General features: G+C 38.8%; 1 protein-coding gene across 1 annotated transcript; it reads right to left on the bottom strand.

The window, feature by feature from the left end:
- Positions 1–10795: 10795 nt before the first annotated feature.
- CRIP1 (cysteine rich protein 1) lies at positions 10796–13900 on the bottom strand. The gene is made up of 5 exons (XM_074290614.1): positions 13714–13900; positions 11602–11696; positions 11387–11444; positions 11197–11243; positions 10796–10911 (listed from the first exon to the last, which is right to left on the bottom strand). The coding sequence occupies exons 1-4, from the start codon at positions 13751–13753 to the stop codon at positions 11203–11205; spliced, it is 234 nt and encodes a 77-aa protein (XP_074146715.1). The 5' UTR covers positions 13754–13900; the 3' UTR covers positions 10796–10911; positions 11197–11202.
- Between the last annotated feature and the right edge of the window lie 9542 nt (positions 13901–23442).

The following is a 23442-nucleotide window of genomic DNA, read 5'->3' as shown; positions in this document are numbered from 1 at the left end:
CAGGAAGGGGACTCAATTATTGCCCTTGAATCAATGCTCAAAGTCCTTCAGGCCTACTCAAACTCTGAAGTAGATGAAGCCTTACTCGATTTTCACAACTGTCTGGAAAGATCTCACCTCATCTCATTCAGTCCCTCCTCTTATTTTGTACACTGAGATCTCTTCAAATTTTTGTAACATAATTTCATATTCCCTAAGAATTCCTCATTTCCTTCTGGTTCCTGTTGGCCTTGGGCCACTGGCTCAACCCTTGCCCTTTTAACAACATCCATCTAACAGACCCTTCAGCTTTCTCTTCCAACCTGATCATGCCAGATAATGAATTTTGGACAATTCTGGTTATTAATCTGATCAAACAAGGGATGCAGATAGGGAGTAATATAACACCAACTAGGGGCTATACTATGAGGCCAAACAAAGGAGCTGCTTCCACCAGCTTCCCAAACCAGGACCGCCAAGAAGTATTGAACAGTGAGGTCCAGTCTGTATAGGAACATGAGCAAGTTTCCTAATGTTCTTAGAGATTGCTCTTACTAGATTTCCATGTCATCAATCTTTATACAACATGTTGAAAAATTTAGTTTAGCACAAACTCACCCTCCCTCAGCCAACTAATATCAGCACAAGTCTATGTTGTAAAACAGCCTCTCTGGTTCTAATAGCTTCATTAGCCAAAAGATCTAGTGCCTTAGCCCTATGAATGGTGATAATTTCTACAACTGCTTGAAGCCTAATCATCCTGTTCAACATATATATTGGGGTTCTATATCCCCAACTTCCATCTTGAGCCCAGGTGGCTGGCCCATACTCTTTAACTATTCTTTCTGGAGGCCAGGCATCACTGGAGATTTGCATCTCCAGTCTGAGTAATGGAGGTATCTAACTCCATTTCCCTCTTTCCAAATCATTGTACAACTGAATCCCTAAATACTGGTTTGCCTATTCAGGAAGAAAGGAAAATTTTGGCCTTATTAGTCCAATATAACAACTCCCTGCCCAATTAAGAGGTAGGTAAGTAAAGGCAATTAAACCACAGATCCAATAATGACCCTTTAGAGCAGGTTGTTCCCTTGGAAATATGTCTGAACTATTCTTTGTAAAAGGGTAATATTGTTGGTCTCTCATCCCTAGGAGCCCCCCCCCCCAAAGGTGACATACTGACATTTCCATAAACCTTGCTCCTTCCTCCAACTACAATTGGCAGCTGGCCACTGATCTATTAGGTTAAAGGAACTCCAAAATGTGGGAAACAGAGTCCCATGTTTCTGGGTGTCCCTGGGGTGACATTGTACCAACCCCATTGATAACTGCACCCAATGTATATGTTCCCTTTGGGATCGGTTACTAAGGACCCAGGCTGGGCTTAAGGGGACAGGTACCCATGGCCATTGGTTTAATTATTGGGATCCAACACAGATCCAACAATTTGATAAGTTAAAAGTTCTCCCTATATTCTGCATGAGCAGGAGGAACTGGTTCTCATCTCTGGAAAGTAAAGGTCTGGTTTCTATGGCTATCATGAGGAAAAAGGTAAACCCAAAGGTCAGGGAAAGCCCCATGAGGTTCAACTATTATAACACTGTGAAGTTAAGGTGAAATTCCCAAATGAAAATATTTTATCAGCTTCCAAACAGGCAAAGAGACCCATAGTAAAAAAAAGAAAAGTCCTACAGTTACAATGCACTGGATTCAGAATCAGTGTTCCCATTCAGTGGAGGTCCCCTCCTCTTATGTAATTTGAGGTCTCCCCTATCTTCAACTGTCCACTCTGATAAAGGAGGCACCACAGGTCCTTTTGTCCTGGTGTGGTGTGTCCAGCCTCGCTCCTGGGTGCGAATCGCAGTGTCTGAGGTCAGTGTCACCTGGTAGGGTCCGTCCCAGCACAGAGTCAGCTTCTGTCATTCCAGGAAGGGATCAACACCCAATCTCCAACCTGAATTCTATGAACAGGGAAACCTAGAGGAGGAGTCTGAGCTATTAACCCTTTTTGTTGAAGTTTTTGCAAATGTTTTAGCAATGATTTAACATATCTCTTAACAAATAAATCCTTTGTTTCTAAAATAGGATCCCAGTCTCCCTCATGATAAGCCTGGAAAGGGTGACCATACAATAATTCATATCTCTACGTGGCTTGGTTCAGATTCTAACCAGAGAGGGAAGAAGGCATTTCATCCCACGTAGTTGAGTCTCTAAAGATAATTTAATCAGCTGCCGTTTTATTTCTTGGTTCATCCTTTCTACTTTCCCAGAAAAGGGAGGATGCCAAGGGCTGTGGAGATCCCAAGTGATTTCTAAGGCCCCAATCAGATTATGCAATACCTGAGCAAAAAATGTGTTCCCTGATCCAAGTCTATCCTCTCCACCATTCCATATCTGGGAATAATTGATTCTAATAAGACCTTACTCTCGAGGCAGTTGCTCGGCCTGAGGGGAATGCCTCCACCCATGAGGTCAGATGGTCCACTATGACCAGCAAGTATTTGAGGCAACCCTGGTGACAGCTCAGTAAAGTCCCCCTGGATGCTTTGGAATGGTCTGATTCCTGGAGGTCATCCCCCTTTTGGGATCTGGCGTTGAGCAGCCTTGTTAGTCCTTCGACAAACGAGATAGCCGTCCACCAGGTGTCGGGCCATAGTATATGGACTGGGGGAAACATACCTTGTCAGTACAGCATCATACAGGTTTTGGACATCCCAATGACTGCTCTGGTGTAGTTGCTGAAGGACCTGCCTCATACTTGCCTTGGTCAGGACCTCTCTGCCATCAGGTAAGAGCCATCGTCCTTTTGAGTTCTCAACTGCTCTGAGAGATGAGGCCTTCTTTTTTTTCTTCTAGGTAAAACTGGGAGAGGGTAGACTAGGGGGAAGTACAGGTATCAAGACCATTATATGAGAAATCTCCTAGTCTCCAGCTCCCTTGGCCTCCTCATCTGCTAATCTATTTCCCCTTGCCTCAAAAGAACTCCCTATCTCATGTCCCTTTACATGTATTACTGCTGCATTCCAGAATACTGATAGTTACTAGATCATCCTTTTCTAATAGTATTGCCTCTAATAGTATTTCAACATTCTGAAACCTGTGAGCCATCTCCCAGCCCTCTGATTTAATATTGTTCTATCTTGGTGTGGGACACTTACTATAAGACTGCCTCCAAAGGTGAGCTTCCTGCCAAGAGAGCTACTGTCTGTATACAAGTCAGCCATCCTTTTGGCTACTGGATGTAATATTTTAGGAAGGAAAGCCACTGGTCAGGAATAAAGGATCAGCATGGGCAGCTGACCTATAAGCCTCCTTCCTTTCACCTGGGGTTGAATTCCCCTTCATTCCATTTTCTCTGCATATTTAACGGGGAATTTGTTGAGTGTCAAAAGTTCTTTCCATATAGCCCCTCCCCATGATCATGCAAAACATCAAAAACACATCTGAAGACAATATAGATCTATAGCCAGGAGTCTAGGATTGGGGTTCCAGAGATTGCCATCTTTGTCTCAAAAAAAAAAGACAAAGTGGGAGTGGTCCCAGTACCGTATATCTCACTGACTACTTGCTCTGATTACAGACATAAGAGGAAAAAATCAGGGGCATGATTTATTTAAGGCAGTTTTACTTCAGGTAGCTGTCCTAATTTTTAACCATTCCACCTCCAGATGGTGGAGTTTGATGACCTTTGCAGACAGTCATATCTGAATTCAAAACTCCAAGTAAATATTAGCTACAGTGCCAAAAGATTTTATCTCCTACAGCATTTATCATTAATCAAGGCTTCAGGTGAATCTAGTTCTCAAGAATCACAGTAAAAGATTCATCCTAGAAAGTTCAGATTATACAGTTTAACTTTCATATCTAAGTACATGGTTCTAGGTTTAACATTACACAGATTATTTTGCCTTCAAAATACTCAATACAAAGAAAAATTCTAAATCGCATGTTGTCCATCCTGTTTCCACAGAAAAGAAACTTCCAGATCTTTCAGATTTAACATTAATACTTTCTTCATTCTGAAAAAGATTTAAATTTTTGCAAATAACCCTATCAAATTATCAGATCAGATTAAAATAATCTTTAAACAAGGAGACTATCACGCATGTAAATAAACATTAAATAATTTGCTTTAGTCAGATGAGATCTTAGTAGAAATGAATTGCTTTCAGAAAACTTACAGTTCCAACAAACTCCTTAGAACAGCTATAGACTTGAAAAATAAAAAAAAGACATTCAGTTATTTACACCATATAAATGTAGGCTGTTCCTTTAAACAGTAGAAGTAATTAATATCTAAATCAGCAAGGAACTGCAGTTATTTAAAAAAAAAAAAAACACTATATTTAATGGGGGGAGGGAGATTAGAACACCTAACCAGATCCCTCTCCAAGTGGTCACCCTTCCCCACCACCATGCTTCCCAATCCAATATATCATAGCTCCATTTAAACTATTAATTGCTTTTGCAAATCAATCTTTCTTGTCCCATGTCTTTAAGTAAATATATATATATATATATTTTTTTTAACTTTATACTTCAAGGTTCCCAAATAACTGATCCAAATTTCATAAAACTTAATACATGCCCAATAGAGCTGACAAATACTTAAGGCATAACTCAGTTAGAAATTACCCAATACCTCTAGAAAACAATATACCATCTAAGTAGGGAGATACAACGACAAACTCCCCTAAGTAAGCTACCGGCATTTTGTTTTAATGACCTATATTTTAACTTAAAATCCCAAACACAGCTTTAAATTCCCAATAATATAAAACTACTTTGCCATCATATTTAAAGCAATGAATTTCACTAAATAGCAGTTACTTTCCCCTGGCCCCACATGGCCCTGCTGCAGTCAGGGCATGTGGGAGGAAAAGGAAAGAAGCCACCATCTTCACTTGCTCAATCCCACATATTTCCCCGATATACAGGGTTATTGATCCCAAATGGGATTTACTAAGGGGTATTTCTGGTCAGCTGAGACTACTCCTGCAACTGGAGTATTTCTTCTTTCCCACTTCTTTCATAGCTGCACCTCACTAATCCCCACTCCTCTTGTGAGGAGAGAATTCAAAATAGGCATATTTTTCCTCCCCGCCTGAAGGCCCCTAGAAGGGCTAATGGAATTAAATCCTCTCCCTTCCCTTCATGTACACCATTTAACCCTTTTGGCCCATCCAGTCTGCAACAAAACAACAATACCTTATCATCTTTTTCTTGCCTTTTTTTTTTTTCTCATATTTTGGCAGTTTGTTCCAATTACTTAATTTATCTCCCTAGGGACTATCTACCGGTATTTTCTGATATTTTTCTCATTTCTCTCCTGGAGGGCTAGCTGGGACCAGGACACACCCATTGAATTTGGATGGAATCTAAAATCCCAAAAGGCCTAAACGCATCAATCGTCACCAATTGACCCAGTCACCCAGAAAGGCCTAGCCTATCTCATCCTGTCCAGAGCCCCCTTCAGGATCTAGAACCTATAACTAGACTCAAGGGGTTCACAAGAGGCTTACCTCTGGATTGCTGCGCAGCAAATTACTTGACTGATCTTGTCCTCCACCAACTGGTTGGGATTTTCACCGCAGAGTTTCTCACTTTGCTTTTCTCTGAGTTTCTCCACTTCGGGCCCATTTTACATTGGGGAGCAAGGAGAAGCCCCTGGACGCTGTCAGTCTGCCTAAATCAAGGCAGGGCGCCTCCCCGCTAGCACTCAGGAGTTCACTTACTCACCGAGTAAAGGATCCGGACTAGCCCCCAACTGTGGTACGGAAATGGTGAGGGGTCACCATTTAATAAAAAAAAAAGCTGGAGAGAGCTCTAGAGAAAAGCAAAGTTTATTGTACATTCTTGGGAGAAGGGCGTCCCACTCCTCTAGCAGATAATCGAAGAGAGGAAGCGCCTCCTGTGGGCAGGACAGCACCTTTAATCCCTAATGCAAAACATCCCCTCCCACCACTGACCCTCATCCTCATTGGCTGAGAGTCTTACATTCTAAACGTGAGATCTACCCACAAAATTGAACTTGACCAATAAGTACATAGTTGCCCATATTTGACTGAAATAGGGAGGAAATTGTGTCATGGGAGGATAACAGGAAGGGGACCCGATTATGCCCTTGAATCAATGCTCAAAGTCCTTCAGGCTTACTCAAACCCTGAAATAGATGAAGTCTTACTCGATTTTCATAACTGTCTGGAAAGATCTCACCTCATCTCATTCATTTCCACTCTTTGTCTCTTCCATTCTCTAGTACCAAGTTCCTTCCTATTGACACAATTTCATAGAAGACACTCTCCTCCAAGATTCATGGAGAATTCATTTAACATTAGATTTATCTAGCATTTGAATCTCCAACTCAGAGTTCTTCTGGAGGTCCTTCCCTCAATTAGCTCTGCACTGTCAACAAGCAGGCTTTCATGCTGCCTCTGTCTTCCTGCATTGAACACAATCATAAATGACCTTTAAGTAATTTCCCTTCTCTCAAAAGACTTGTAATATTTGGTGCAGGCAGTTAGCTAATTTACCTTTATTCAAGCTAATTAGTAGATGGAAACATTTCTCAATTCCTCTACTATACAGGTGGGAGTAGCCTCTTTATATTGCCTATATAAGTCAGAAAGAAATGTATCTTTAAAGCTCAATCTCCCTTTCTTTCAGCATCTAGAGAAGGTAAAGATTCAATTTTCTTTTCGAGTATCATGAATCGATTTGATGAGAGAAGGAAGGCTACTTTTCTTTTATTGAGATTTTCTTTTGTTCTGCATGGTTTGTCCTTTTCCAATTATGAATATAGGCAATAGAATCTCCATTGGATCTGGAAACTCAAGACATGGGAACTTTAGGGCCAGAATTCTAAGCTAACTATTTCTACCAGCCTTAGCAGGGAAGATCTGGAAAGCCATAGTATCTGTATCTCAAGCCCAAGAAAAGCTTTGGATTTGGAGCTTAGTGGAATTGTGCTACAGGAACTGAGCTAAACTACAAACCTAAATCCTCTTCTCAAGCTTATGAGATATGTGTAGATACTGGAGGATAGAACTGGAAATTGTGTCCCTGGGTGTTGGGGATAGGAGATAATGTTTGTACAGTCAGCTCTGCTATAATGTGATAGAGGCTTTCTCCAAAAGCACTACTCTATGCAAAAATTGCATAATAAAAATAAGGCTTTTTGGCAAAATGGATTTAGGGACAAGATCCCTTAAAACATCATCGACAACACATTTATTTTTACAAAGATAGGAACCTAATGAAATAATAGTAGTTTTATTACATGTTAAATGGTTAAGAAATCCATAAATGCTGTAGCTACATCCTTAGCCTTGGTATTCTGCTTGGCCTATGGGTAAAGTCCAGTTCTAGGCTGGAGGGTATACTCTCAGTGAATCACCTGCAACTAGGGCTCTTGACTGGTCTTCTCAAATTTCTTCCTTGATAGTACTTGAAAGTAACCTTTCTATAGCAAAATGTTTTCCTCTTTCCCACCTTTTCTTTAGATATTTATCAACATTTTCCATAACACTTTCTTAAATCTACACAATCAACAAAACAGTCAATCCACTCAGTTGTGAGCCCAAAACTTGCCCAAAGGCAATAAGGATATAAAATGTTTTAAGACCCCAGGGAACCATTCAGGCTATGGTTTTTATATTATTTCTTTTCCTGAACTGGTTTTAGTGGACTTGAGTTTTTAATTTAAAAAACAAACAAAAAACAACAAACCCTCAATTTCTGAATATTCCTTTAAATCCAATGCAGAAGGGAACTGTAACCACATCTGAAGCCCTGGTCAGACAGAGTTGTATCTCACTCTTTGGTCTTCCCAGATTAAATGAGGTAGAAGTAAGGTTGACTCTCACAGAACCTTCCCAAATCTGACTCCTTAAAACAGGTTTCCAGGAGTTAGAAATTATTGTCATAAAAGAAGTCACAGGTAAACTACTTTTTGGTACTAGGATCCTCCCTTTCCTCTTTCCCAAAGAGGAATTTCATAAGCAACATTACCAAGCAGTGGTAGATGGCTAAAGCACAGGTGACTCTTCCGTGAGAATCTCCATTTAATACTGTTGAGGTTGGAAAGGGACCCCAAAAGGTTTGGTGTAACTAGGTGTCTCAAAAGAATTTGCCGGCATGAACCTGCATCCAAATTAACAAAGTTTATTGTAATTGTAATGCCAATTGAAGTGCACTAAGAATTTAGCCAGGAACTAAGAAAAAGGAGAAACCTTTATTCAGTTTTTGTCACTGATATGCTAATTTCATGGCCTAGAGGTAGAACTGAGGAGTGGTGGTTACCACTGACTCGCAGACCTAGGACTGTCTAAAAGCCAGAAGACTTTAGAATCATTGACGACAAAATGTCAGAACGATAGTATTCTAAGGTTAGAGCGTCTCAGGATAAGTAATATGTCTTCCCTAAAGTCTAATGGAAGAAATATTATATTCCTAGACCAGAAGATTTTTAAAATCATTGACAGACAAGTTGCCAGAACTATACTACTCCAAGTTTGGGGAGAGACCTTAGGATCACAGATTCCAAAGCCATAAACTTTAAAATCATTGACAGATTATTAGAACAGAAGCACTCTAAGGTCAGGGAATCTTATATTATTGCTACTATACTATACTCCTTCAATATCAGTACCAGAAACTCTAGGATCCCAGTGACCTGAATAATTGACTCAAGGTAGGGCCTTTGAGGTAGTGGGGACAGACTAGAACTGTCACAGAGGTCTAGTTTCCTGGTTTGGATTAACTTGGACTAATTCAGTCTCTTCATCTATCCACTGGACTACTTGACTGGTGTTCACAAATCTCTTCCTTGACAAAGTAATCTTTTTATAGATAACATTAGCAAAATGTTTTCCCTCTTTTCCACCCTTCTTTTAATAGGCATTTATTAACATTTTCGCCATCATTTCCTTAAGTCTAGACAATTCACAAAATAACAAAGTCCTGATCTGTCAATTGCTGAGATGTAAATGGTCACATTGATAATGTCTTTCAATATGATTATATTAGTCTCTGAAATATCACCTTCATCTATCCTGACAGATTCTTTTGATTTAGTGAAGCCAAATATACTATGTCCTTACACATGCTTTATCTAAATTCTATAACTGATGATATTCTTCTTAATAACCATACCTTATTTCTTTGATGACATCATGCCAATGTGATTAAAGAAAATCACTAATTTTATATAATCGGCTCTCATTGCTTTCTAATTAGTTTTTACTGTCCAAATAGTCTACAATCCTCTTTTAATTTTTATTCTTATGGATTTTGATTAAAGTTCTCCAAAATTGTACCTCTTTTTCATGAAGTTTTTCAGCCCTTCCCTTTTCCTTCACTATTTCTCAGTTTCTCCTTTTAAATTCTCAATACTATCCAACTTATAAAAACTAATTTTCTTTACTCCATCAAAATTTTTCCTTTACAAATTAACAGAATATGAATTAATCACACAACCCTTGCCTTTTCCTGATCTACTTTGGTGAGTTTTAAGAAACTATCTTCCCAGAAAAGTAGCATTGCAGCTCAAAGAAGCATTTGCAAGGTGTAAATAATTATCCTGTTTGCATTTTACTCAACAGGATAAGCCCACTGATCCTGTCTTTGAAGATCTTCTTTAGGGTGTTCCTGCAGTATATTACAATTCCTTTTAGATGGCTTTCTTTCTTTAAAAATGAATTGGAAAGCACAAGGTAAAAAAGTCACATGATGACTGCCAGAATCTCAGAATCTATAAAAGCAAAGAATATCATTGGAGTATTGGACAAAATTTCAGAGGCCCATCTTAGCCAACTCACACCTAAAAAAAAAACACCAGAATATCTGGCAATCCAGCTTTTGCCTGTTGTTAGATTACTTTTAGTGACTTCCAAGTCTTTATGATTCTATTTTGGAGTTTTCTTGGCAAAAATACTGAAATAGTTTTCTATATCACAAGGTTAAGTGGCTTACTCACAATCACATAGCTAGTAACTGAAGCCAGACTTGAACTCAGGAAGACAAGATTCCCAGACTCTCAGTTTTCCTTAAAGAATTCCAATAAATGAAAAATGATTCCCTGTCAAGGTGTGTTGTTCTACATGGGAAGGCTTTCTTAACATCAAAGCTATGTTTTTCTATTTGCAGCTTTTACTCATTGCTCCCAGTCCTGATCTTTGGAACCAAGAACAAGTCCAATCTTTTCTTCATATTACAGTCCTTTAAATACTTGAAGACAGTAATCACGGCCTTTCCTCCCAATCTCCAAATCCCATCTTCTTTTTCTCTAGACTTACTGTCCCATCACCCCTTTCAATTAATCCTCATATGGCCTGGATTCAAATAATTTTATCATCTTTGTTCTCCAGTTTAGAAAATTCATTTTGTCTTTATGTCCCATTGCCTAACACATAAGTAGACACTTAATAAGTACTTGTGATTATTAATTACTTCTAATGAACCTCATATTGTACATTGCTGTTTTCCCCTTATAAAAATAAATCTTAGAACAAGAACAATAGGGAGAGGGAAAAGAGAAAACATTAATCTCAAATCTACTTACATCTTTTATTCCCTCTCTGGAAATTGAGGTCATGAATTCAAATATTCAAGGAACAGGAAAGGCTTAGGAAGGATCAGAAAATGACCTATAGTACCAGAGGAACTAAATGAAATCTGGTAGGCTAAGGCATAAAGATGGATCCTTCACAAGGGTTCTAAATTTCTTTGATTTCAGATCATTAAAGTGGTTTGTTTAGAGTTCTTCAACCTTCCACATCTCAGATCTCCACCACAGTAAATAGTACAAATAAGTAAGTCAGTTGTGTTTAGAATTTATTGATGACATGACTGATTACAATGGGTCAAATCCAGCTGACATTTGCCTGTAGATTCAAGGAAAGCAGCGCAGATGAAGAAAAGGCTTCCCAGAACCTGCAAATAAACAGAGACAGCATTGAGGCCTGCTCTAAGACCTGAAATCCCTATATTTGGGCTACTAAGTCTGCCTGCCACCCTCTACACGCTGCACCTAAACAGCTACTTACCCTTAGTCCACTCCAAACAACCTTGAGATCCCCAGCTTGTTCTCTAAACTAAGCCCCCTGAGGACTAGTATCAAAAATAACAGTAAAAAGTATAAAAGACCTGGAATTAACTTGTGTTTCATTTGTGTATTGCTCATTTACTTGAGCAAATGTGGCAGGGGTGAGCTGTTACCTAGATTTACTTGAAGGTATGGCTTTCAGCACCTCCTCTTCCAAAGCCTAAGGAAGGAAAACAATCAGAAATTGGGAATTGCAGGATGACTCAAGGGAAGAAAAGATAAGAGTAGGACAGGAGAATAGGACTATATCAAAGATGGGAACAATGTGGGGAAAACAGAATGCTGTTTGTCAGAGTATTTTACCTTTGGGCCCAAACATGGCAGCATAGCAAGGATGGTTACAATAGGGCTTCCCTTCATGCTGTAGACCAAACAAACAAGGGAAAACTGTTGTTAAGGATAGTCTTTAGGAGTGCACTTTTTGAGGCAAGGATAATCCTCCCTAACCATGGTATTTTTGCCCACCCAAGGCTTTCTTATCTCTGACTCCCCTCACATATAATCCAGGGTTTCCTTACCTCTGCATGGCCGCCTGATGTCAATGTCTTTCCACATTTTTCACATTTCAGGCATGGGCGATGCCAGTCCTTCCCCAAGGATGTCACCCGTTCAGCTGAGAAGATACAGAGAGAGTAATCCCAGGTCCTTCCAAAATCCCTTCACCAGGTTACAGACACATATGTAAATGCTAAATGTTCTGCAGCTCTCACAGCCTGTTAGAAATACTCCCTGTTCTTACCTAAGACCTGAAGATCCTTCTCTTCATTTCCTTTGATAGGAGAATACGAATGTATGCACATGGTGGCAAAAGATTTAAAAGATTCAAATGATCACTAACTGGTAAGAGGTGGAGCAGCCGTTAGAGTGTTAACCAAGTTTCCTGTTTACTGTCTGTTTCTACTTAGTCCATAAAATTTTGGGCATCTTTGGCAAAGGGTGTAGGAATGGCTCTCATTCACTAAAGTTTCCCTTTTGTTTTCCAATAGGCTTCACCTTCTGCTTCTCTAACTAGAAATTCTAGTCAGAGTCCAAAGACTGTAGGAAAATTGAGTACATTCTGGAAAGAAGAAAATAATGCCAGATGGAGTATAAGAAAGAGAAATATTGAGACTGATACATACAGAGTCAAGCAATAAAAAGACACCCAATGAAGGAGTCAAACAGGTCCTGAGACACAGAAAATGACAAAGATGGTGGGAGATGCAGAGAAAGAAGCTGAGCAGACAAAGTAGAAGTCAAGAGAGAAAGTGTCTTCTTCTACAGCAAATAATTTGGAACCTGGTTCATCATGTCTTTACCTTCTCCTTAACCACCATCCCTCCTTCTAGGCAGTACTCTTAGGAATAAGGGAGGAATTCTCCTCCTTATTAGTCTGAATGGTTCCCATCTTTCCATCCTTCTTGCCTGATTCTCAACGCTTAACTTCATCCAACTTCATTTATCTCCTGGCAACTAAGATTGGTGGGTGGTAAAGTAGGAGGAGGGTCCTCCAAAGGCCCCAGTGTGGTAGGAGAGGGGATCCCAGATCCAGAGAGCAGAGTATAAAGGGGAAGCTTAGCAGTCTCCAAATAACTGAGGAAATTCCAGTATGGGAACAAGTAGAATACATACAAGCTGTAATGAGGTTGACTACTCATAATAGTATTCCCATTCACATAAACACTTGTTCACTCACAACACAAAGTTTCCATTCCAACTCTAAAGGTCGGCGGTTACGCGACAGGAAAAGATAAAGGAACACAGATACATATGTATACACTTTCACACATATGCCACAGTAACAGAGAATTAGACTCCCTCAGGCTGACTCAGATTCAACTGCCACACCCAGATTTCTATTTTTTTTTTTTTTTTTTTTTTGCTCAGATAAGCCTCCCAGAAGTTAAAGGCATTTCCACCTCTATCATATCAGGTCCCAGTTTGCTCCAAGTCCACAACTGCCCAAGGGTTTAGATGGAAGATCCGTAGTTTAGAAGTGGAGGAAAAGGGAGGGGGTGTAGGTAAAAGGATGGGGGATGGAGGTTCTCAAAACCCAGACTTGGTAAAGCCACGGACTGGAGTTTAAGCCGGAGTCGGGTGGAAACCCTGACATACTCGTGTGAAATTTCTAGTGTGGCCACTTGCCAACTAGAGAGGAAGGAGGTAAAATAGAAAGGAAACCGGTCTGTCTTCTTGTGGAGCTGGCCAGGACGGTGTGGGGGATAAAGGAGAGACGGGAGAAAAGATGTCCGCGCCAAGGAAAATACCGGGAACTTAATCTGCTGTGGATAGCGTCCCGGGAATGTGCAGGAGCTCTAGGAGAACGTCCAAAGTCCGGCTTCTGAGAAAGGTGGGGCGGGGTGTCCAGGATCCCACAAGAAAGGAGTGCTAGCCCGAATAGGTGAGGAGAGAGAGTCCAGAAGAATGGGAAAAGGCATTGCCCCAAATCTCTCGGGTGAAGGGGACCAGTATCTAGGGTTAGGGTCCTTTGTGCCGTGAGCCAGAGTCCCATAGCTTCTAGGGATGGCTGCGGCTACTGTCCCGAAGCTTCTAGGACGCCGTGAAAGTACGGGGAACTGAGGAAAAGGAAAGAGGAAGAGTCAAAGCTAGAGATAGAAGGGTGGGTAGATATAGGATTCAAATTTGCTCACCAAAATAAACTTCTTTCTCGCACTTAGGACACTTGGGCATGCTGGCAGGCGGGAAGTGAAAATGTCCAGCAAAGAACTTGGGTGAAACTGAGCACAGCTCGGTCAGTGTCCCACCTTTTCACTAGTCCAAGAACCTACACCCTCCTCTAACTTCCCGCCCCTCCTCCCCCCACAGGCCACTGTGACCGCGCCCCACCCAACCCTGCAGCAGCATTTCCTCTTCTAGGACTCCCTTCCCCCAATCTGGCGGTTTCATTCCTTCAATTTTCCTAGTACAAATCTCCCTACGCCTTACCCACTGTCATTCATGGAATCATAGGAGCATAGCTAAAAATGATCTTCAAGATTCATTGAATCCAGCCCCTCCATTTTACTAGTGTTGAAAGTGAAGCCTGGAGGATGACTTGCTCCAGGTCATGCAAATTGAAGCGGCAGCCGGGATTCAAACCGGTCTATTTTGCTTCCAACTACCGCCTCCTTTGATCTGTGCTCCCTTTTATCATCCTTGATTTTTTTTTTTTATGTCTTTATTTTTATCTACCTTTCTCTTTGCCTATTAAGTAAAATAGGTTTCTATACACAACAGTGTATTAATGTGTTTGTGTGTGTGTGTGTGTGTGTGTATTCTTCACTCTTTGAACCAATTCCAGTAAGAGTGAGGTTCAGCACTGCCTGTCACCCACCCACCTCACTCCATTTTCCCTTCCCCAAGCTCTTCCTCGAGTGATTATTCATGTAAAAACTTTGATCCATTCTATTTTTCCCTGCCCCCTTTTCTCAGTGTTTGCCTCATTTTTTAAGAAATCATTTCCACATAATCAACTCATATCCATGGTCTATCTCTGTAAATGCCTTTGCCCTAATAATAAAGTTTTTAGGAGTTTTATGCATTATAACAGTTTAATGAATCCCTTATTACTCTTTCATATGTACTTTTTATGTTTGAATGTCAGATTTTCTGTTTCAGCTCAGATCTTATCTTCAAGAATGATTGAAAGTTCTTTAATTTATTAAATGTGCATCCCCTTTTCCCCCCAGGATTATACTCAGTTTTGGGGAATTAGGTTATTCTTGGTTGTAATCCTAGCTCCATTGCTCTCTGGAATATCATAATCCAAGTCCCCCAACTCTACTCATTTAACATTTCCATATTAAATTAGTTAGCAACTAAATCTTCTGTAACTGTGGATTCATGATATTTGAATTATTTCTTTCTGCCTACTTGAAGTATTTTTCTTTGACCTGAGAACTTTGGAATTTGGCTAAAATATTTCTGGGAGTTTTCATTTTGGGATCACTTTCAAGAAGTGATTAGTGAATTCTTTCATTTTCTCTTTTACTCTTTTTTTCTAAGATGTTTTCTTTGATAATTTCTTAAAAGATGATATCTAGTTTTTTGTTTGTTTTTTTTTATCATGACTTTCAGGTATTCCAATAATTCTTAAATTCTCTCTCCTCAATATATTTCCCATGTCAGTTGTTTATTTTAGATAAGATAGTTCACATTTTCTTCTATTTTTTCATTCTCTTGACTGATTTTCTTATTTCTTGATGTCTCAAAGAGTCATTAGCTTCCATTTGCCCAATTCTAATTTTTAAAGAATTATTGTTTTTATTGAGCATTTGCACTTCTTTTTCCATTTTGCCAATTTTGTTTTTTAAGGAGCTCTCTTCAGTGGATTTTCTTTTCCTGACAATTTGATGATATCCTTGCTTCACTCTCTGCCACACATCTCTTTCTTTAACTTTTTTAGGAATTCTTTTTGGGCATGGGTCCAATTAGCATTTTTATTTGAGGCATTTTTGGGGTAGCTGTTTTCACTTTGTTTCTTCTGTCTTGCCCTTTCCTGCCATCATAATAGCAAATTCATATTTTTTGTTTATGTATTTTTTCAGCCTATTTTTTTTAACTTTAAGCTTTATATTAAAATTAAGTTTTACTCACCTAGGTGTGAGGAACCACTATCACAAGCTTTAGGGTTTTTTTTTTTAATGTTTTCAGAGCTACTTCTGGGAGATGTCCACATTTTGGGTGCTTGCAATGTGGTATGATGCTGGGTGAGGTATCATCCTGGGTGAGGTATGTCTCTGCTGTTCTGGTTTAAACTCCGTTCTTTTCCAAGCAAGGGCCCCTGCTCCCCTGCAGTTGCAAGTGCTAGCTTTCCTCTTTGTTTTGAAACCCTGACCAGGAACCTTTCCCTTTGTAACAGGCTACCAGCATTCTTCTCCACCTTGAAAGTGAGTCCCAGAACTGTGTATGGTCAATAGAGTTACCAATCAGTACCAACAAAGAGTCCCAGCAATCTCTTTCTGACCAGTTAGTGAACCCCTTCCTGTCTTTGGAATGAGAATTCCCAGAGTTGCTACTATTGCTGGAGTTGCTACAACCACTGTTATATGTGATGGTTTAGGCTTTATAGATTACTTAGGCTTACAGATTTCTGACAACCTTTTAAGTAATGTTTTACCCTAATATTTTCTTGGCTCTGCTGCTCCAAAATTTGAGTTGTGACCTTATTTTAAAATTGTATGGAGGGGATTTTCAGTTAAGTGATTAACCCAGTTCACCTTCTTAACATGTCCCATCAGACATAACTCTTAGAAAACTTTTTATCCATGCCACCTCCCTTAAGAATGCTCAGAATCTTGTCACTATAGTTTTAATTTTCCAAGAATTTGGGATTCCCACAGAGTGGATTGATTATACCTTAACATATCTCAATCTCTCTATGCCTTAAGAGAGTTTCATTAGTTGCTGCAACCACACTATGCTATATTCTAGTGGCTATCCCTCTAAGACATGGTCTTTTGCTGGAATCATTGCTCAATCATTTCCATCCCACCATCTTTTTTGCTTTCCCTATAGGCAATGTGAAAAAATGCCAGATTTGGAGTTAGGAAACATTAGCTGTGTGACAGTTTTCAACATGGATTAAATAAGTACTATTTAGTTGTCTTGCATCTATAGAAGGAAATCATAGTACCAGATCAAAATAAAATAAAATAGAAGTAATTAGACTAGATGACCTCAAAAGTCCCTTCTAACTATGGAATACAGGATCCTATGATTCTGGAGTTGCTATAAATAACTGAGATAAACCTAGTCCAGGCTCCTACCCTCGATTTGGACTTGGACTTGGACTTGGACTTGAACTTTATCCTCCACCTATAGCAGGGAGAAAAAAGTAGGGAGTGACTCTGCACAATCCAGAGCTGTTCCTACTCCTCCCTCATCAGTGTTTGCCAATGTTATTTCTATAACCATAGCTACCAACTATGCAATTCCACACACATACTGATCCTAACCTTGACACAAAAAGATATATTTCAGGGAAAAGTTCCATCATCTCCTGATTTCCAAGATCCAAAGGTGATAGACAAAGTAAAGAAAGCAAGTGGTAGGTTAAAATGGAAAGTTTAAAAAAAAAAAAAAGTAAAAAAGGGAAAAAGGGAAAGTTAAAAGTTTAAAAAAAAAAAGCCCTCAGATTTTTGGGTCTATGAATATTTTCCAACTTTGTTGGTATCACCATTGTAGGCACCTCATGCTCTCTAAACTGTATTCTCATCTTACCCTCAGTCTGTAACTATAATTGTTTCACCAATAAATATTTCACTAGATGAGGGATGCTTTTCCATCAAATTTTGTTAATCTCCTCCAATCATGACTCTGGCTCAAAAAAACAGAAGCTGCAGGAGGGAAACCCCCATAGGATCCTGGAAGAGGACAACCACTTCTATGCAATGTAAAATATATTTCCCTTATTGTCTCACTTCCAAGTCCTTACATATTAACCTATGTATACTATCTGGGTACTTCTACTCCCTTCCTTTCCCCTTTCCCCCTTTCCCATAGCTATTCCTGGATCACTATACTGTATTGGAATGGGATAAGGGAAGAGAACTACTCTGGAAAGGTTGGAAGTTCTCCTATTTGAGACTATCTGACATTAACAGAAAGGAAACTTTAAACCAGGGTAGAACACATCTGGAAAGGGAAGTAGAAAGCAATCTCTCCCCAAAGAATGACCTCCAGTTCCAATTTGATCTGTTCCTCTCCACTCCCTTATCTCTATAGACAATGGGGAAAAATGCCAGATTTGGAATTAGGAGACAATGGCTGTTAAATTTATTCATCCCTAAACAAGTAAATTTTTTGGTCTATAGTGAATTCTATAGAATATAAGTCCAAAGAAATAGGCAACCTGGAGTTAAGATACCCAGGCTATAATGCAGACTTTTCAAGATCTGAACATGGGAAGACAGGATCCCTTTTGGCAAGGGACTTCCAAAGAGACTCATCAATGCTTTCAACATGGTAATGTAAGGCATTTGAAAGCTCAATGTTGGCATAAAGATAAAGTGAAAAAACAGTGTGGGAGAACAAAACCCAAAACCCCATGTCCAAAATGCAACAAAGACTTTCAATGGGCATCAGAATGTAGATTGACTCAGGGAAATGGGAAGTTGGGGCTCAGCTCCAGGGCCACAGGCAAAAAACACTTGGGGCATGATGGTAGCCAATGTCACACCCAGAGAGTCTTTAGAAGTTCAGTACTCCAACATGATCAATCTGCCTAAAAGTTGTCTTGCATCTTTAGAAGAAAATCACAGGATTTCAAGTAAAATAAAATAAAATAGAAGTAGTTAGATTAGATGACTCTCTAAAATCCCCTCCAACTATGGAATATAGATTTTAGGATTACTTAGAAAGAACTGAGATCTTCAGTTTCCCCCTTCATACTTTTCATTTTTCTCCTTTCCCCAAAGGACATTTTTGAGTCATTATTAAGTAAACTCATAAATAGTTCCCAGGACTTATTTTCTGCTTCTTCATCCCCAGGGTCCTCTTCCTTGCCACTCCTATCCTTGCCAATCTGAGTTATTTGACTTAACCATCCCCTAAGGAAAGCCTGGCTAACTCAAATGAGTGGTAAAAGAAACCAGGAGTGATTTTCCTATCAACATGATCACAGGACAGAAGATTTTCAGATTTAGGAAACTCAAAGGTCCATAGGTTTCCTTTCTTCCAACCCAGGAATATCTTTCACAGCCTTTCTGGCGCCTGCTTGCACATGTCCAATAAAAAGCAGATCATTATCTCATGGCAGCCCATTCCATTATGGTACAGCTGTATCTCTGTATTTTTTAAAAGTTGTTGGTAAGGAAATCCAGGCTATTAGCCTTAAGCCTTAATAGGCTCCAACTGTCTTTGAGGGGAAGATATGGCCCTGCTCTCAGCGATCTTAGTATAAAGAAGACATAACTTTGTTTTTGAGAGTATACTGGTCTCACAATCCTTCTCCCTAGGCCCTGTCCTTATTAACTTATATGTTGATAACACCATATACCAAGATAAGATCAAGATAGAGCCATGATTTAGGCATAAAGAATGAGATCATGAATAGTTTAGAGGAACATAGGATAGTTTACCTCTCAGTCTTGTGGAGGAGGAAGGAATTTATGACCAAAGGAGAACTAGAGACCATTATTGATCACAAAATAGAGGATTTTGATTACATCAAATTAAAAAGCTTTTGTACAAACAAAACTAATGCAAACAAGATTAGAAGGGAAGTAAAAAATTGAGAAAATATTTTTACAGTTAAAGTTTCTGATAAAGGCCTCATTTCCAAAATATATAGAGAACTGACTCTAATTTATAAGAAATCAAACCATTCTCCATTTGATAAATGGTCAATGGATATGAACAGACAATTTTCAGGTGATGAAATTGAAACTATTTCCACTCATATGAAAGAGTGTTCCAAATCACTACTGATCAGAGAAATGCAAATTAAGACAACTCTGAGATACCACTACACTCCTGTCAGATTGGCTAAGATGACAGGAACAAATAATGATGAATGTTGGAGGGGATGTGGAATGTGGGAAAACTGAGACACTGATGCATTGTTGGTGGAGTTGTGAAAGAATTCAGCCATTCTGGAGAACAATTTGGAACTATGCCCAAAAAGTTATCAAACTGCATACCCTTTGATCCAGCAGTACTACTACTGGGCTTATATCCCAAAGAAATACTAAAGAAGGAAAAGGGACCTGTATGTGCCAAAATGTTTGTGGCAGCGCTTTTTGTAGTGGCTAGAAACTGGAAGTTGAATGGATGTCCATCAATTGGAGAATGGTTGGGTAAATTATGGTATATGAATGTTATGGAATGTTATTGTTCTGTAAGAAATGACCAACAGGAGGAATACAGAGAGGTTTGGAGAGACATCAACTGATGCTGAGTGAAATGAGCAGAAGCAGGAGATCACTATACACTTCAACAACAATACTATATGAAGATATATTCTGATTGAGGTGGATATCTTCAACATAAAGAAGATCCAATTCACTTCCAGTTGATCAATGATGGACAGAAACAACTACACCCAGAGAAGGAACACTGGGAAGTGAATGTAAACGATTAGCACTACTGTCTATCTACCCAGGTTACTTATACCTTCAGAATCCAATACTTAACTTGCAATAAGAAAATTGGATTTACACACATATATTGTATCTAGGTTAAAATGTAACACATTTAGTATGTATGGGATTGTCTGTCTTCTAGGGGAGGGAGTAGAGGGAGGGAGGGGAAAATTTGGAAAAATGAATACAAGGGATAATGTTGTAAAAAAATTACTCATGCATATGTGCTGTCAACAAATTATAATTATAAAATTAATTTAAAAATTAAAAAAAATATATATGTTGATATCCCTCAAATTACCTTGCTTCCCAAATCATTTTTACTGAATTCTCACATCATCAAAACAGCATACAAAAATAGAAAAATTATAAGAATGCTTCATATTGCAAATATAATTGTCCTGATGCCATTTTCAGGTAATCATACCTCTTATTGAATCAAAGATATAAATAATTATTAGACACCTGTATTGAAGCAATTATTCAATCAAAGACATAAGTTAGGTGTTGAAAAAGTATCCAGTTTAGAAGGAGTAAAAATTTTCTGTTCTGCCCCTTATCCAAGAAAGTTCTTTTTTTTGATTTTCAAGTTGCACTTTGGTTTTGCCATTTTATTTTGATACATTTTTATTAAATCTTTTTATTTTAAAAACATGTATAGATAATTTTCAACATTCACCTTTTCAAAAACCTTGTGTTCCAAAAAATTTTCCCCCTCCCTTAGGAAATTTTTTTGAACTACTAAAATAAGATTTAGTGATAAGATATAACAGGAATAACAGACACATAGAAAAAAGGCTCTATAGGCAGTTTTATAGGACCTAACCACTGAAACCCAGCAAAGGAACAACATGAAAACTCAAGAAAGGGAGTATTGTGAGTTACATGTGATTGAGACCATTTGGTTGAGAAGCACTGAGTGGGCAAATTATGAAAAAAAAAAATTAGAAAAATTTTCCAGGGACTATCCTCTCTTGGAAATGAGATCTCAGATAAGATTTCAGATCAGAGATCTATTTGTGGAAGCTTATATGATCTTGGAACTAATGGAGAGCCACTCGAGTTTGTTTAATAGAGGGCTGATATAGTCAAAACTTCACTAAAAATATCATTTTGGAATGTAAGTGGAAGACTGACTAAAATGGTCTACTACAATAATCCAAGTATGAGGTGATAAGGACCTATATTAGCATGGTGGCAGTGCAGAGCAGAGAATCATATACAAGAGAGGCTGTGAACACAAAAGCCATTAGGGAACATGAGAAAAAGTAAGGAGTCAAGTATGATTTCTTGACACCTAAGTTGTGAGTCTGGATAACTAGAGAGAATAGTATTTTTGATAGTAAGAAAGTTAGGAAGAGGAAGGAGGAAGGAAAAGAAATAAGAATTTATATAATACCATTTGGGTGCCAGATGCTAAGCTAAGCACTTTACAAATATCTCATCTATCTTCAAGATAGATGCTTTTATTATCCTTATTTCATATTTGAGAAAACTGAGGCAATCAAAAATTAAATGATTTGCAAACAGCTGGTATGTGTCTGAATCTGGATTTGAGCTCATTCCAGGCCCAGAGCCTACAGTGAATGAAAAGGACAAAGTTATCTTCTGTCCTTCTCTAACCAACTCTTCCCACCCCTCATGCCGATGTGAGGCATTTATCTGCATAATAAGACACAAGAAAAAAAACAAAAAAAAAAACAAATGAAGAGGGTGGAATACTTTGGGCAGAGATGGGTCTGTGATTTCTTTCTCTGTCTGTCTGTCTCTCTTTCTCTCTCCTCCTCCTTCCAAAGTGCCAAAGCCGGATTCGTGGTGAAAGAATTCACCTACTCAAAGCTGTGACAAGTCTTTATTGATTAGAAAAGAACACCAAGATGTCTTGGCAGGCTATATGCTTCCAGAGAGAAAATATATTGCAAGGAGGCATGGCTTGAGATCTTTATTTTATACACAACAGGATAATAGAACAGGATTGTATCTGAAAAAACCTTTCTGCTTCCATAGGCTATAGAGAAGTTTGTGTATCAGTTTCTCAGGAGACTGTAAATCCTTTGAAGTTTGTATAAGAAAGGGATTTCTCTGGAGAATGTAAGATTTTGTTGATCACTTGCATAACTGGGCCTGCACTGTCTGCTTTCCCCAAATCACCAAGATCTTTCCTTAGGGCTAGGCAAACTCAAGAGTCAATTCTGTTCAAGTGAATCTAGAGCTCAGGTTCCTTAATGGTAGCAGTTCTGTTCTATATATATTTCTTCTACTTAATTGTTTATGGACAACTTCCAAAACACACACTCTCTCTCTGTCTCTCTGTCTCTCTGTCTCTGTCTCTCTGTCTCTGTCTCTGTCTCTCTCTCTCTCTCTCTCTCTCTCTCTCTCTCTCTCTCTCTCTCTCTCTCTTCACATACACACACTACAAGCCCCTTTTAAGGCAAAGACCTTTTTTTTTTTTGTCTTTGTAATCCTAGTATCTGGCACAATGTCTGGCATATAATAGGCACTTAATAACTACTAAATAAAAAAAAAAAGAGATCTGGACACTAACTATAAAACTTCTCAAAGATGATTATAATTAAGATTAAGGAAGTAATTGAAGGGTATGCTGGAATTGGCTCCCACTAGCTTTCAGACAATTATTTTCATTGTAAGCATTTTCACTTCAGGAATCAGAAAATACTACAAACCAGAGCTTGATTTTTCTTAATTTTTAATTTTTCGGAGAAAATGTTGGTCATGCAGATTAAACTTAAAAGCATATCGTATGTATTTTCTTCCCCCACCCTGACCCACTAGACTTCAGTCTCTCTGGTGCAAGATTTATAGATAAGGACTCAGATGCCTGCTACTTGGTTATCTCAGATCACAGAAGAAGTAAACATCAGAGGAAAAATTTGAACCTAAATTCCTTTACTGAGTCATTGATCTTTATATTTTTCTACAAGAGAAAAATCTTAGCAAATAATATTGAGGAAATGAGAAGTATGCCACTGGCTTTTTCTTATGTTTGTTTAGCTCCTTCTCCAGGAAGTGAGAAATTATTTGAGGCTATACATCTCTCTTGTTCTTCTTCCTGCAGGTTCAAATATCATAGAACATCCAGAGACCTGGGTTGGGGTGGAGTGGGGATGGGATAGAGTGGGGAGAAGAGGAACAGGACAAGACAGGATAGAATGGGACCAGAAAGGAAAGAAAACTTAGAAAACTTAGAGGAAACTAGATCAAGTCAGGCTTCCCATAAATTGCCTGACTTCCTTATCCTAAAAATTAAAAAAAAAATAACTCACTTTATGAGAAAGG

Source organism: Sminthopsis crassicaudata, chromosome 2 (genome assembly GCF_048593235.1).
Source record: "Sminthopsis crassicaudata isolate SCR6 chromosome 2, ASM4859323v1, whole genome shotgun sequence".
NCBI lineage: Eukaryota > Metazoa > Chordata > Mammalia > Dasyuromorphia > Dasyuridae > Sminthopsis > Sminthopsis crassicaudata.
Note: the sequence above shows the minus strand (reverse complement) of the source record. Positions and strands in the feature narration are given on the sequence as shown.

Excerpts from the sequence above, each read along its gene's own strand:
- CRIP1 (XM_074290614.1), bottom strand. The coding sequence starts at position 13,753 with ATGCCCAAGTGTCCTAAGTGCGAGAAAGAAGTTTATTTTG. Across the intron at positions 11,697-13,713 it reads CGAGAAAGAAGTTTATTTTG|CTGAACGGGTGACATCCTTG; the intron begins GTGAGCAAATTT and ends GTATCTTCTCAG. Across the intron at positions 11,244-11,386 it reads TGCCATGTTTGGGCCCAAAG|GCTTTGGAAGAGGAGGTGCT; the intron begins GTAAAATACTCT and ends TTCCTTCCTTAG.